At 53.8% G+C, this 15,733-nt stretch overlaps 4 protein-coding genes across 4 annotated transcripts; 2 read left to right on the forward strand and 2 right to left on the reverse strand.

Annotated features, from left to right (window-relative positions):
• Positions 1–1,635: 1,635 nt before the first annotated feature.
• On the forward strand, positions 1,636–4,252 carry G6M90_00g043810 (uncharacterized protein; the record flags this gene model as incomplete). The annotated part of the gene is made up of 5 exons (XM_014692231.2): positions 1,636–1,848; positions 1,896–2,138; positions 2,247–2,355; positions 2,465–2,963; positions 3,064–4,252. The coding sequence occupies 5 exons, from the start codon at positions 1,636–1,638 to the stop codon at positions 4,250–4,252; spliced, it is 2,253 nt and encodes a 750-aa protein (XP_014547717.2).
• Positions 4,253–4,905: 653 nt separating this feature from the next.
• Positions 4,906–6,357, reverse strand: G6M90_00g043820 (uncharacterized protein; the record flags this gene model as incomplete). Its single annotated transcript, XM_014692232.1, has 1 exon — positions 4,906–6,357. One exon carries the CDS (start codon positions 6,355–6,357, stop codon positions 4,906–4,908), a length of 1,452 nt encoding a protein of 483 aa, XP_014547718.1.
• Positions 6,358–7,553: 1,196 nt separating this feature from the next.
• PUT3_0 (Proline utilization trans-activator) lies at positions 7,554–10,174 on the reverse strand (the record flags this gene model as incomplete). The annotated part of the gene is made up of 5 exons (XM_014692233.1): positions 7,554–8,128; positions 8,210–9,445; positions 9,517–9,651; positions 9,728–9,768; positions 10,092–10,174. 5 exons carry the CDS (start codon positions 10,172–10,174, stop codon positions 7,554–7,556), a joined length of 2,070 nt encoding a protein of 689 aa, XP_014547719.1.
• Positions 10,175–11,576: 1,402 nt separating this feature from the next.
• Positions 11,577–15,416, forward strand: G6M90_00g043840 (uncharacterized protein; the record flags this gene model as incomplete). The annotated part of the gene is made up of 1 exon (XM_014692234.1): positions 11,577–15,416. One exon carries the CDS (start codon positions 11,577–11,579, stop codon positions 15,414–15,416), a length of 3,840 nt encoding a protein of 1,279 aa, XP_014547720.1.
• Positions 15,417–15,733: the final 317 nt, after the last annotated feature.

Consider the following 15,733-nt stretch of genomic DNA (forward strand, 5'->3'; position numbering starts at 1 on the left):
AGTCAACGATGATGGGTAATTGAGCTGCCAAAACCACGAGGAGCACCAGACCAACTGTCGTATCCCACTGGCATGCCCCAAGAACAACGATGGCCCTCGTCTAATTCCAGGGATCAGCCCCCCTGCAGGAAGGGCTTTGCGGCCAGTCGTCAGTAAGTAGGCAATGGCAATCTAGGGGCGGGCCCGATGGTAGCACTCTGTAGTGTTGTATTGACGGAGTATAAGAGATTATTTAGGGACGGTGCAGACATCGGAGTCACTCCATGCTACGTAAGTGGGCAGACCTACATAAGCAGCATCAAGAGACCGGAACTAACTAACTAATAGCTAGGCTTGAAACTACCGAGGCCATCATATTTCCGAAGCTAGTACTGCTAGCATTGAAAGGGGATTCCCAAAGTTTATGTCTCCCCGGGTCCCTTATTACACACCAGACTTGGTACACGTACGGCTCGTCCAAGATGGGCCCGGCCCGCGTCGCGTGTACTGAACGATTTCAAGTGACAAGAGCTCGCGCGGCTGCATTACATTGACGGGGTCAACAGAAGCAAAGAACGTACTGCTACTCCGCAGTAGTATTCCTCTTTGATATGTGACGGCAACGACGGCGGTGGCTGCAGCTGGCGCAGCACTAGTGATGGACGGAGATGCTTGTGGCCGTTGATGGCCGTCGTCGACTGGTTGAAATGTTCGGGCGTCGCAGTCATGTCCCTCGGCGGATTGTCGCTGACTCTTGCCGGTTGGTGATGTCTCGACATGATGGGTTCAATGTTGGAGGCGGCATGCGTGTCCTCAACCCTCAGCAGCACCCCGGTGGCATCCGGCCGTGCGGTCCGCAGCGACTTGGCGACAACATGCAGCCAATGCATCATCACACTGGCAGTTGAGACGTGTGGCTGCTTGGCTGCTCCCTCGGCGTGATCCCTGGAGATCAATTGATGGATTGCATGTGTGGATGGAGAAGCATGGGTGCGCCACCAAGGCCCACCATCTAACGGCTGCGGGGCGGTTCGCGCAAAAGTGCAGACACATCTAGATTGAAATTTCAATGTTCCCATGTCGAGCCCGGCGGCGCTTGGGAAACATGTCCAAGGAAGGCCGGGAGGGGCGTCGGCGTCACAGGCGCTGGTCAGCACTTGAGAGGAGGAGGAGGAGGAGGAGGAGGAGGGAGGACCGTGGAGACGAGAGACGAGAGACGAGAGGCGAGAGGCGAGAGACCAGTTGACCCATGTCGTGCCTATGCCCACGCCCAGCCCATGCCCATGCTGGTGATGCTCATGCCGATGATGCCCAGCCCACCAGTGCGCGGTCGCGGGATTCATCAGATCCTTTTGACCCCTCCGTCCTTGGAATCCGACTCGAGCTCAAGATTGGACGACATCTGGACCAGAGCTGAGCTTGAGACTACTAGTTCCGGATGTCGCCGCGGCAGTCAAAAGCCAGTCCAACTTTAGAACTTAGCTTTGCCCTTCGGCCTGTGCTGTTTGTTGGCTGGCCCGCCCGTCATCCGTCCATGTCTGTCTGTCACTTGTCCCCAGACCATCGCCGTCCCACATCCGGGCAACCGTTAACCTCTTCAACTCTCGACCTGACTAGCGACCGCGTGCCATCGCGATTCGCGACCCTTTGTCCGCCATGGGCGAGACGGAGAGCCCCAAGGACACCACGCACCACCGGTCGGCCTGTACCGAGTGCCAGCGTCGCAAGCAAAAGGTATTTGAGTCCCCCGGAGCTCACCTTCACTTCACCATCCCGTTCCAGCCAGCAGCCTCGACCACCACGCCTTTGCGAGCGAGCTGTCGTTTCCCTCGCCCCGAGAAGATGCCACAAAGTCTCCTGTCCTGTAGTGTACAGACCACTCCGCCAAAGATGTCGCATCTGACCGTCGAATCTAGTGCAATCGAGAATGGCCATGCAATCACTGCCAGAAACGCAAAGTCGCCGACAAGTGCCGCTTTGGCCAGAGCCAGCCCAGTCAGGACAAAGCTCCACGCCATGATTTCACTCGGAAACGGCAATTGAGTCACGAGGACACGGAGTCGATGGACTCGAACCCGTGGGAGGACGCAGATAGTGGTTTCGAGGCCTTGGGATACAGCGCCTCGCATCTCTTTGCCGGCCTCAACGCAAGCTCAACCGTATGTCACATAGCCTCGTTTGTTGGAGCTCACACAGTCCAGCTCAGCTGCTACGGGTTGAGCATTTGCGGTCCCTCGGTGCGGTGCTAACAAGAGAACCTGTGGCAGAGAAAACCCAAGCATGTCCCGAAAACATTTAGGCAATACTACATGGACCCTTCATCATGTCCGCAGCTCAAGCGTGCCCTGCTCCGCCTCCCTCCTAGACCCTACACAGGTATGTATGTATGTTTGTCTGCTTGCTTCTTCACAGTCCCTTGCGCGTCAAGCAACAAAACCCAGGCAAGTAACAAGTGATGCCTGACGGCTGATACCTTGCATGGCAGATGCTCTGGTCCAAAACTTCCTCAACCATGTAAACTTCCATTACTACATCATTTATCCGCCTTCCTTCCTGGAAGAATACAAGACCTGGTGGTCGCTACGCTCAGAAAATCGTCCGCTTAGTATGCAGTGGACTTGTCTGCTGCTCATGGTTTGTGCGTGCTCAACGCAGTACACCGATAGTGACCTTGAGCGGAAACTCGAGATTGATCTCGGCCAGAGCGCCCAGCAGCTCACTGAGCAGTACCACAACGCCGGCCGTGAACTCCACGGCGCTATTCCTGTCGGCAACAACCACCTACTGAATGTCCAGTCGCTGTTGCATTCATGCTACTGGTACAAATCAGAGGCGCGATTTGTCGAATGCTGGCATGTTCTCAGCACCGCCATCCGCGAGGCCCAGGAACTCGGCATTCACAAGGAAACCGTTAGCGGTCAAATGTCCGAGTTTGATCGTGAGATGCGAAGAAGGATCTGGTGTATCCTGGACACTTGGGATTGGTGAGTTTTGGACTTCAGGCCTCGATGCCTGTCAAAATCACTGGGCGAGCTGCTAAAAATTGGGCCGCAATTTACTAACTTGTTTTAATTCTGATCCAAGGCAAATATCTGCTCTCCTATCAAGACCGGTGCTGATAGATCGAACGGATATCGATGTCGGCCTTCCTAGCCTCACCTTAGAAGGGTACACACCGTCCCCTTTGCAACACATGAAACTCCAGTCAGAACTGATTACTCAACTTTTCAACCGTTTTGGGCTACCCAAGGATGTTTCTCAGCATGGCGACGTCCGAGCATATCAAGTCATTGTTGACAGATGGATGAACGCCTTTCCATCGACCTACGCTTTCGTCGATCCAGACACAAGCAACGACGCGTCGCGGCCGTGGATTGTCCTGCATCGGCATTACCTTCACACTATGGCCATGTCCATGATGCTCGACCCTATTCGAGCCTACCTAGCCAGACCAATGTCCAAACAATCGCCACCCGACGAAGTCAAGATTCGTGACGACGGCGTTGACTACTCGCTGCGGTTGTTGGACGCTTTACACGGCTTCTTTGGCCACGTTTATCCCCGAGACGCCAAATTCCACTTTGTGCTTTTCTGCATTTTCGATACAGCTGCTGTTCTGTGCTCTGCTCTTATGCATGACCAAGACTCGAGCCTTTCAAAGCGGGACGATATGCTGGTGGCTGTTGACAAGGCCTTGTCAATGCTTAAGCGACTAAATACGGTGACCAAAACCGCTAGAACCTCATACAAAGTTTTGGCCAAGATTGCTCAGAACATTTCACGGCCTGGACAAGAAGTGAAATCACCAATCATGCCTGCGAAAAAGCGACCAAAGGGCAAGGAGCTCGCACTGACACCCCCATGTATGAATCAGACAGAGGTGGCGTTCGCAAGTGACCCTGGCTCTGTCGATTCGCACGCCTCTTATACAACTCCGCCCAGTGATGCGCATTTCTATGGCGCTCCGGCATCACAATCCACGCCTCCTGGTCACTACTTCAATGTTGACGAATCCGCCGGATGTGCCCCTCCGGTTCCTCCAACGTCGTCGGGCGCCGCAATGTCCTCGTCAAATACTCTGCATTATAATGGAGCACCGCTGGATTATTCAACATCATATGTCAACATGACACCACCAACTGACGAGGCTTACCATGCCATAGACTATGCGAATTTCGGCGCTATTACCGAACAAGATCTGGGCGAGTTGGCGACGCTATGGAATTATGAGAGCCTGAACCTAGACTTTATAAATCCCGGGTCGGTAAGCTAGGGGTGTTTCCAATGGAACACCCGATACGGGGCTCTGATTTCCTACCCAAGCACGCCGACAAACCTGGAAATTCCTACCACGGCGATTCTGGGACCAAGAAAGTCTGTCTAGTTGGGCAGACAATTACTGAGAAGCTACATGTCGCAGAGAGCGCATATATTAAACAAAACTGAGCATGGTTCCTTGTATCTGGGACGCTGAACGGGCGTGCGATAATGGAGTCCAGATACCTACAACAACGCTTCATGTTTGGCATTTTTGAGTGTTGTATTGGGGGAGAAACTGATACAACCAGGGCTTGTGAGGCTTCAGTGGTACTTGTGTTGGCTGGCTGGTACAGGGTGGCGTCTTCAACTGCGTTGCGCCGTTGGCCCCGGATACGTTTATCTACATTTGATAGGGGTGTATACATGGGCATTTACTGGCGTTGACAGATTTCGGAACAAGCCAATTTGCCAAGACGGGATTTTGTAATTCACTGACTTGCATGCGGGCATTCCGTCAACTTGTCAGCCAGTTTTCTGAATGCCCACACCGCAACGATCAAACAACAAGTTATCCAGACGGTATATTTATGATCAGCTCGCTGATACTTGGGCCTACAAATCACACACACACACACACACGCCGCCGCCGCCGCCGCCGCCGCCATCTTACAGGTGATACTTAAAGTCTAGTTCCCGATCACCAGTCCTCACCTTCCTCGTGTCATCCTTGTCTCCGTCAGCAATTCTCCTCTTCTCCTCATTACAACGCTTCAAGTAGAACCACTTGAGCACGATGACCAACTGCGACAGGCCCAGCGCCGCGACAGAGAAGCTGTTCCCCAATACATACGGCGCACTGCGGTAAATCTGCCCGGCCACAATACCGGCCGAGTTGCCGATGCTCAGCTGCATGCCGATGGCGGTAGCGCGACGATAATGCGGCGCGACATTGACGTTGAGCCAGGTCAGATTCAGGCCGGGCCCGTTGTAGACGGCCACGGCGCAGAGGAAGGTGCCGAAGAACTTGACGGGGTTGCTGGTAGGGCACAGAATGAGGACGTAGCCGACGATGCCGGGGACATTGGCGAGGAGCAAGAACGGGCCACGCACGCAGAAGCGGTCCGAGACAAAGGCGACGGCGAGGAAACACAGACCGCCAAAGATGTAGACGGGTATGCTGAGGTACTGGGCCTGGATGACGGAGTAGCCCATGCTGACGATGATGGAGGGCAGAAAAGTGCTGAAGCCGTACAGCAGGATGTCCTGGCAGAACTGGATGGCGGCGCTGAGGTACAGCTTGGGGTCCTTGAGGCCGATGCGGATCTCGTCCCAGCTGAACTCGTCGCTGCCCATGTACTGGGCCCTCTGGACGGCGCGCACCTGCATCATGCGGCGCTCGTCGGCGGTGAGGAAGTAGGCGGTGGACGGGTCGTTGGGCAGGCCGAACCAGATGACGGGCGCGACGAGGAAGGAGAAGATGCCCTCGATGATGTACACCCAGCGCCAGCCGGCGTAGCCCGCCACGCCGTCCATCTTGAGGATGCTGTAGGCGAGCAGGCCGCCAAAGGCGCCGGCCACGGCGGTGCACACAAACAGGTACGACACGCGGGTGGCCTGCTCGTCGCGCTTGTACACCATGGTGAGGTAGAGGTTGAGCGCGGGGAACAGGCCGGCCTCGCAGGCGCCCAGGATCAGGCGCACGGCGTACAGGCCCCCGACGTTGGTGATGAAGCCCGAGAAGATGGTGGCCAGCGACCACACGACGCACAGCGACGTCAGCAGGATCCGCGGCGTCATCCACTTCATCATGATGGTCCAGGGCGGCTCAAACGCCACGTAGGTCGCGTAGAAGATGGACACGGCCGTCGAGAACTGCTGCGGCGACGCGCCAATGTCCTCGGGCATGCCCGCCACCTTGACGTTGCCGATGTTGGTGCGGTCCAGGAAGCACGTCAGGTACACCACCATGATGATGGGCACGAAGAAGGCGTCCAGCTTGAGGAGGAGCTTGCGCTCGTCGCGCGCGTCAATCGTCTCGAGCTGCATTGCTACTGCTGGCCCAACGACGTCCTGCGACTGCGATTCTGTCGATACTCTGCGTTTTTCGGCGCCAGCCATCGCCGGCGGAGGAGGATACATGCTTGGGGGTTTTTACTCTTTTTTTATGAACCTGTGTGATGGTTTCTATGCGTCTCAGGAAAAAAAAGGGGGGGTGCCAAGTATTTATTAAAAATTTGTTTGACGAGGCTGTGAGAATATCCCCCGTGTCTGTTGCTTCCGTCCCAGTTAAAAACTGAGGATATCCCAAACCCCACGGGGAGAGGGAGAGGACGGTGTGGAGATGGACCAAGATATATAAATGCTTCGCGACTCATCCAGAGCGCAATTGTAGCCACGCGGGCGTCATGGCACCCCCAGCGGGCCCTCGCTTGAAGAGCAGCAGTAGCACTACTAGTACGGAGTACTGCCCGGGTATTCGTCTCTGTGCGTCTGTTTGGCATCTAGAATGTACAATCAGGATCCGGGGGTGTGTGGAGAGCCAGCCCAGGCACAGGCAGGTGGTGTGCGGCACGTCGGACCAAGGACAGATAAGACCGGAGAGGGTCGCCGACGACTCGCCCTCCTCACCCGGGGGGGGGGCCTTGGCGTTTCCCCCAGGTACCAACGGCGCGGGGTGGCTTTTTCCTGCAACCCCCCGGCGCCGTTGCGAGTCAAGCTTTGGGAAGTTGAGACATACCTTCTAGAATACTGGGGCCGCCTAAACTACCGTAGCCCTGACCCGGGACAGGTGCCTAAGTTAATATGGAACCCAGTTACGGAGCATTGGCCGCCCAGTCCATCTCGACTCTCGAGACCACCTTGGCTTTATGCCATGCGTCGTGTGTGACTGCCCGCTTCAAATGCTGGCCCATTAATTTTTGCCGGGGACCCTTTTACGGGGTATTACGTAGTATTATCCGTTGATCTGTTTTGGCTGGGGAAAACAGGGTCTTGGTTTACCCAGGTACGGAGTACTCCGCATGTAGCTACTCCGTCTTTGTTTCATCAATCCGCAAATGCTACCGGGTATTTGGCTAGGTTACCCGTATAGCTTCCTACAGTACCGCAAAGTATATGTACACTAATCATTATGCTACAAATGGCTACCAGGTACCTGCGCAAGGTACCCATCAGATAATACCATGGCTTCTTATCATGGCCCGGTTTTTTGGTCTGATCAAATCTTGTTCGTTTCCCTTCCTGCTTACTGTAGACGTAACCGTCGACACCAAGACTGTGCACCCAACTCCCACGTGTCGGGGTCATTCCACACTCTAACTACTCATATACATAAATTCTCCAATAGCGGAATGCACCTGCCCCTGTGGCTGCCTCTGTACGAGGTCAAAATCCAGGTCCATGGTGGGATATGCAAATCCCTCCTCCCACAGCCCGAAATCCATGCCGCTCGTGACGCTCTCGTCATAAAATGGCTCATCGAGCGAGCTATTATCAATCACGGGAAAGGTAAGCGTCTGCTCAGCCGCGCCGTCGACTTTGTTGATAGACCCCATGGCGGGCATCGGAACTCGCGCGGGGAGCCGGTCCGTCGCCATGCTACTAGCGGAGCCTGTTATCGCGGAGTCGAAGTCCGTGCCATGGGGAGGCGATCCCGTGGCAGTTGTGCATCGGATCACAGCTCCTGGCATGACGCCCGAGTGCAGTTTGGCCAGGAGTTCGTAGCGAGCGCCCATGTGGCTGTTTCCCCGTTCGCCCATGCCCCGGAGGAGACTGAGGCCGGCGTTCATTGCCGTGGTGTTGGCGATGTTGGTGGGGAAGGCGGCACAAACCATTACCAGGACAATGGATGCGGAGAAGATGTGTTCTCCGTCCATGTAACCGTAGGTTGCTAACGCCGCAAGTCAGTCATCTTTTATCTTTTGTCTTCCCAATGGTGGCGCCATTGATCGACGAGGAATGTCAAACATACCAACTAGGTCTCTCTGCGATGCAATTGCCATCATATTGACGGTGTCTTGCGCAGCTCCAATACACATGTCAATGACCCTCACTGTCGTCTGAGAGAGCCCTTCCTTCCAATCCCGTTCCTTTTCTTGCGGTCCTCCGCCGCTCCGAATTGTATTCAATCGTTTCTGGACGACGTGAAATAACAGCGGACGAACAGTCATATTGATACATTGATAATAGTGGGCCAAGTAGCTAACACTTTCACGACTGAAGCTCAGTTTTATAGGATCAAAGCGCAATTCATTCGGCACTTCCCTATTCCACTTTGACAGCGCCAGGATGATGCTCTGCACAGATGCCATGAGACTTTTGCCAGATTTGGGGACGGCCTGGTTTGTTCTGCGGTAGATGAGGGTGTGGATCTCGCCTAGTATTCCAGACAGTTGCGTGTAGTATCTGAGAACAACGGCAGGGCAATATTCCGGCTCTGAAGGCAGCCTTGACGGCAGATTGACGCCGATATCTTCGTCTTGTATGGCGATTGGGTTCCCCGACTTCACGGACAGGATGCGATCTAGGCTGTATATTGACCACCATATTCGCCGCCGATGTTCACGCGCAGCCTCGTCGAGCGCAGGAACCTGGCCCTGACAGGTGGCGTTTGGATAGTGATTGCTGACTTCCTGGTGGAGACCGAGGGAAATTGCCATGCGTAAGGCTTTGCCGATATATTGAAAGGCTGCATCCCGTCGGTTCATGTTTTGCATGAAATATCCCGCCAATGCAAGGGTTTCGACGCAGAGAATCGACCCTTCTTCGTGGGTTTCGGGGAGAAGCTGTAGCGAGTCTGTGAAAAAGTCGAAGCCCGGAGGCCCTCTGAAGTCGACCCATTGATTTACCGAGTACAATTGTCCAAAGGCCAAGATGAGCAGAACCTTGGAGTACGCAAGACAGGCATCCTTGTCCGACGGGTCAGGAGGGCCATTGTATGCTTCCACGAGGAGTCTATCGAATTCCTCTTTGGGGTCTGTGAAGGCAAAAATGGTGCCGATGTATGTGTATTGAGCAGCAAAGAGTCGTCTGGCCATTTCGATTGGTGGGAGACGGACGTGAAGCCTGAAGAATTGCCGCCTTGAGGCTAATGCGCCTGGCTCATAGAAGTTTGAACTGGCATCAAGACTGCCGTCGTCTCCGTAAAAGCCCGATAGCTTCCTTACATTTCGAAGGAAGATGTCAGACGATGCAGGTCCCAAAAAACCTATCGAAGCACATTTAGCCATTGCACGTCTCTCAGAATATGGCATTGTCGTGGCCAGGTGCATTACATACTAGTTGACGGTCTGTGTAGGCTGAGATTGGTAAAGGGCTCAAGCAGTGGCTGCTCATCTTCAAAATCTTCCTCGTCTTCGCCAGGAGCACCATGTTTAGTCTTTGCACTCGTAGGCACTCTTTGTGATAGGGCTGCTATGGGGAGAAGGTCTCATCAGCCCTGGCAACATGCACACGAGCACATGCACATGCACATGGTCCCTATTCATACCTTCCAGTGCCTTGGCCTTTCTCTCTAATTCCCGCAAATATCTACGTTACTCATCAGATTTGAACCACAGCAGCCAAATGAGTAGTCTTTGGAAAAGATACATACGATTCATTGACCAATATCTTTCTTGCCCCTTCGTAGATGCAAGTCAACCCACTATCGCGGCATCTTGAGCACGTGGGTTTCTCTTTGGAGCAGTAAGAACGCCGCTGTCGGCAGTGGAGACAGCTGCATCATGAACCATGAAATGTGTCAGTCCGTAATAAGTTACTCGGTGCTGCTGAGGCCGGCTGTTCTTGGCAGCTGGACAGGGCGAAGGCGTAGAGGTCGCTCTACCTGCAAGGGTCCACGGCAATAAACTTACGCAACTGGCCGCAGGTTTCCGTGATCAGAGGGCTGGGCATGAGTTGCTGCCGCCTTTGCTGACATGCCTGCGGCGGATTTCATGATGGAGGGCGGATAGGAAAGAGAAACAATGGAACATGCAGAATGGTGCAATGCGTTGCAACGTGGAGAGATTGTGGATGTTGAAGCAGGTCTGGGGCCCCGACAAGAATGCTAACCCCGTCTGTGCCTGACAGGGAGCTGAACGGGATCATAATCCAAAGTCCAGCTTGATGCAGCTTTCCAATGGCGCTGAGTCGCTGACGGTTTCGCCTCGTCTCGCATAACAGCCTCATCCGGGGTATTCGCCGTCAGAAGGGGAGCACCGAGACGAATCGTTCGGGTCCCCGCACAACGTTATCGACAGACCAGACGTTATCCAAGGACTGCAGGCTCGTGGGAATTCAGATGACGGAGATGGGAGAAGGGCAGGTTGGTGCGGACGTGCTGAGATGCGCCACTCAAGGTTATTTCTTTCATTGCTGAGGGGAGAAGAGAACTAGGCAACATTGAAAGCAGAAAGGGCTATTGGAGTACTCCGTACTCCGTACCCCGTAATGACAGCGCGTTTTGGCCATTTGGGCGGGGGTCCGCCAACCAACTTGAACCAAGTGCCGCCTCCGGCTTCGACTGACGGTCCGTGGCCGAGAGATGCGAATCGCATTCTCTTGATATCAGCATTACGAGTTGATTCAGGCGATTTTCTTACAACGGATTTATCAGAAGTCCCGTACTGCTAGTCGTACGCCCTTCCGGAGCATGGCCCCTGGAGGTCTCTGGAGGACGCGTGCGAACTTGTCTCCTTCCTTTAGCAGACAGTGTTGTACTACTTTGTAAGTACCTTTGTACTCGAATACAGGTCCGATATCCAATCGACTTGACGCGCCGAAATCGGTCCCACAATCCATTATCAGAAACCCGGGCAGCACAGGAAGGCAGGCACTCCGGACTCTGGAGTACTTGACCTACTTGACCGTCGGGAAACCAGGCCGACACACAAAATGACCCACACATGTCAATTTGGCGGCAACAACTCGAATCCCAGACGCTCGAGATCAATCATTCAGCCATCCGCGGACCCACCCCGTCCCATCACGACTCCAGAATCCAGATGCTCGTTTTTCTTGCCTTTGGCTGGCTCACGTTAGTTACCCCAGACGGCCTTTCCTCGCCGTCGCCTTGAGCAATTGCTGTTTGTTTGTGGTGGCCTAGCATGGCCCTCAGACTCCTCTCTGCGCTCGTGCCATGGCAGAGCCCCCGACTCCTCGTTCAATGTGGTTCGCTGCCCTCGGGGTGAAAACCTGGTTGTTGCAACTTGCGTATTATAAATGCAGACAAGGTCGGTCGTCCGCCCCGGGCTTAATATATACTACTGCCTCTCCCACGTCATTGTAATCTAGGACCATCAGCGTTGGGTTTGCTCATTGTACAATCGACACGTCGTCTTTTGTACCAAGACGCCAGCATGACTGTCAAGTCCCTCGGAATTCGCGTCTCCATCGACAGGGGCGGCACCTTTACTGATGTCCACGCTGCCATCCCCCAACAGAAAGACATTATTCTCAAACTCCTATCAGTCGACCCGGCAAATTATCAAGATGCCCCGACAGAAGGCATTCGCCGAATCTTGGAGCTGGTCACGGACCAGAAACTACCCCGGGGAGAGCCGCTCGACCTCTTTCACTTCGAGTCCATCCGCATGGGCACCACCGTTGCTACCAATGCCTTGTTAGAGCGCAAGGGCGAGAAGGTCGCCCTCCTTACCACTAAGGGCTTCCGGGATCTCTTGGCCATTGGCAATCAGTCCCGGCCAAACATCTTTGATTTGTCAGTATCACGCCCAGAAGTCCTTTTCGACCAAGTCGTTGAGGTGGACGAGCGCGTGACCATGGAGGATTACACCGAAGACCCCCAGTCGGCCAAGACGATTGCGAATGGCGACGATGCTCATCTCGTCACCGCCATCACAGGCGAGACCATTCGTCTCCTCCAAGTGCCAGATTTGGCTGTTGTTCGCTCAAATTTGCAACAGCTCTGGGATGACGGCTTCCGCTCCGTGGCCGTCGTCTTCATTCACTCATATGCGTTCCCTGACCATGAACTCCTGGTCGGCAGGCTGGCCCTCGAGATGGGATTCTCTGTCACGTTGTCCTCCGAGGTACAGCCCATGATTAATGTTGTGCCACGAGGTACTTCTGCTGTTGCAGACGCGTATCTTACACCCATTATTAAGCAATACATCAATTCCATCTCTGCAAATTTTCGTGGGGGCTTCGAGTCTGCTTCCACCCGTGTCGAGTTTATGCAGTCGGATGGTGGCCTCGCCGATTACCGCAAATTCAGCGGTCTCAAGGCTATTCTTTCTGGTCCGGCTGGTGGCGTCGTGGGCTATGCCCAGACTTCTTGGGACGACGAGGAGAAGTGTCCCATTATCGGCTTCGACATGGGCGGCACTTCTACAGACGTCTCTCGATATGCTGGTGTATACGACCACGTCTTTGAAACCACCACTGCCGGGATTGCCATTCAGTCCCCTCAGTTGGACATCCATACAGTTGCGGCTGGCGGTGGTTCCATCCTGACATGGAAGAATGGCCTTTTCAATGTTGGACCCGAGTCCGCCTCTGCGCATCCCGGACCTGCGTGTTACAGAAAAGGAGGGCCTTTGACCATCACGGACGCAAACCTGTTTCTCGGCCGCCTCTTGCCAGACTACTTCCCAAAAGTGTTCGGTCCCAAGGAGAACGAGCCCCTCAATCGAGAAATCGTGGAGTCCAAGTTCGCCGACCTGACGAGTGATATTAATAAGGATAGAGAGCTCACTGGCCTGTCTCCATTTTCACCGCAGGAAGTAGCTCTAGGTTTCCTGAAAGTTGCCAACGAAGGAATGGCTGGCCCCATCCGTGCTCTCACAGAGGCTCGTGGCTACGACGCCGCAGATCACCATCTTGCGTGCTTTGGCGGTGCCGGGGGACAGCATGCTTGCTCAGTGGCGGAAGTCCTTGGAATCTCTCGCATCATCATTCATAAGTACTCATCGATTCTGTCCGCCTATGGCATCTCGCTCGCAGATGTTGTACACGAAGTTCAGCGGCCAGCCGCCATTACATACGGAAAAGACACACAAGCCGGTATCCAGGCACAGTTGGAACTTCTCGCTGAACAAGCCAGACTTGAGCTTCTTAAGCAGGGCTTCTCACCCGACAACATCAAATTCGATGCCTACCTGAGCATGAGGTATCAAGGATCCAGCAGCTCGCTTATGATCCTCAAAAGAGACGATTGGGATTTCCAGCGTGAGTTTGAAGAGTCTCACCGCCGAGGCTTCGGGTTCCATTTCCCCGAGAAACCTATCATCGTTGATGATTTCCGCATCAGAGCTATCGGCACCACTGGTTCCAAGCAGGCCAATACGCCTTTCAGCCAACTCAAATCTGTGAATGCCGCAGAGAGCTCTGCCCCTGCCTCCAGCGGAACCAACAGAGTCTTTTTTGAAGGTTTCGGTAGCCTAGACACACGTGTATACGAACTCCAATCCCTTCCAGTTGGTGCACGCATCACTGGGCCAGCCCTCATCATTGACAACACCCAGACTATCCTCGTCACTCCTGATTCTATCGCTACCATCCTAGACAGCTACGTTGTCATTGACAGAAAGCTCCAAAAACAAGAACGATCCTCCGACGGTGTAGAAGAGGAATTCAGCCCCATCCAACTCACCGTCTTCGGACACAGATTCATGTCCATTGCCGAGCAAATGGGCCGTACCCTGAAAAAAACGGCCGTATCAACCAACATCAAAGAACGTCTAGACTTTTCTTGTGCAATATTCAGTCCCGACGGCGGCCTGGTAGCCAATGCGCCCCATGTACCCGTCCATTTGGGCTCCATGCAGTTCGCGGTACAGTACCAGCACAAGCTATGGGAGGGAAAGCTGCAAGACGGTGACGTCCTTGTTTCCAACCACCCTTCTTGCGGAGGCACCCATCTTCCAGACATAACAGTCATTACACCCGTCTTTGACGGCGACAACCTTGCATTCTATGTTGCTTCCCGTGGCCACCACGCCGATATTGGCGGCATCCTACCGGGCTCCATGCCACCTACTTCCTCTGCCCTTTGGCAAGAGGGCGCCTCTATTGAATCCACGAAACTAGTCAGCGCAGGTCGTTTCAATGAAGACGAAATCAAGAGACTATTACTCGTTGAACCTGCTAAATACGAGGGCTGCTCTGGAACACGTAGACTGCGAGACAATCTGTCTGATCTCAAGGCCCAAATTGCTGCCAACGCAAAGGGCATCACACTCATTAGGGCCCTAATCTCTGAATTTGGTCTCGCCTCCGTCCACAGATATATGTACGCCATTCAGCATACAGCCGAAGACGCTGTTCGCGGGCTCCTCCGCGACACTCTGGCCAAATTTGGCCCCGAGCCTCTGACCGCAACCGACTACATGGACGACGGAACGCCAATCGCCCTCAAAATTACCATCTCACCCTCTGGTTCCGCAACATTCGATTTCACCGGGACGGGCCCTCACGTCCTCGGCAACACCAACGCCCCCAAAGCCATCACGCACTCCGCCATCATCTACTGTCTCCGCAGTCTAGTCAAATCCTCTATTCCCTTAAACCAAGGCTGCCTCGCACCCATTCAAATCATTATTCCCGAGGATTCGATCCTGAACCCAGGAGCTGGTCTAGCCGTAGTAGGCGGCAACGTCCTCACATCACAACGCGTGACAGACGTTGTTCTCCGTGCGTTCCGCGCGTGTGCCGCGTCCCAGGGATGCTGCAACAACCTTACCTTCGGGACGGGGGGCAAAGATCCCATTACAGGCGAACATAAAGAGGGATTTGGATACTACGAGACGATAGCAGGGGGCTCAGGAGCTGGTGCGGACTGGGTAGGACAGAGCGGGGTGCACACGCACATGACCAATACGCGAATTACAGACCCAGAAGTCTTTGAGAAGCGGTATCCTTGCATTTTGCGCCGTTTTCAACTAAGAACAGGGTCCGGTGGCCGTGGCAGAAATAAGGGCGGCGATGGTACGGTGCGAGAGATTGAGTTCCGTGTGCCGGTGCAGTGCTCGATTCTCAGTGAGCGCAGATCTCGTCGTCCATATGGCATGGACGGTGGTCAAGATGGCCAAGCCGGTCTGAACTCGGTCCATGTCATAGACCAAATGACTGGAAAGATGAGGATAGTTAATCTTGGCGCCAAGGCTACAACAAAGCTGGGTCCCGGGGAGAGTGTTATTATTGAATCACCGGGCGGTGGCGGTTGGGGTAGTGAGTAGCAGACGTAAATTGTATACACCTGATGAAACTATTGTTTAAATATAAGTACATAGCGAGAATGAAACCATTTGTTTGCATATCTTTTGCATAAGCTGTAAAATTCCTCCCAACTTTTCCCAGCACAATGTGTAAGAGTCCCGAACCGCCCCCCTTTTTTTCGTTAACATCCTGATCAGTTTTTTTTTTTTAAAAAAAAATGAGCCTAATATCCCCTTTAAAAAGCAAAATTCGCGAATAAAATTAATAATAATAAATGGGGCTGTAATATTTTTTTTTTGAAACAAAGGACTTATTCCACCAAACTTAATTGTAGGGT

The sequence above is a fragment of the Metarhizium brunneum genome, chromosome 2, assembly GCF_013426205.1.
Source record: "Metarhizium brunneum chromosome 2, complete sequence".
NCBI classification, from domain to species: Eukaryota; Fungi; Ascomycota; class Sordariomycetes; order Hypocreales; family Clavicipitaceae; genus Metarhizium; species Metarhizium brunneum.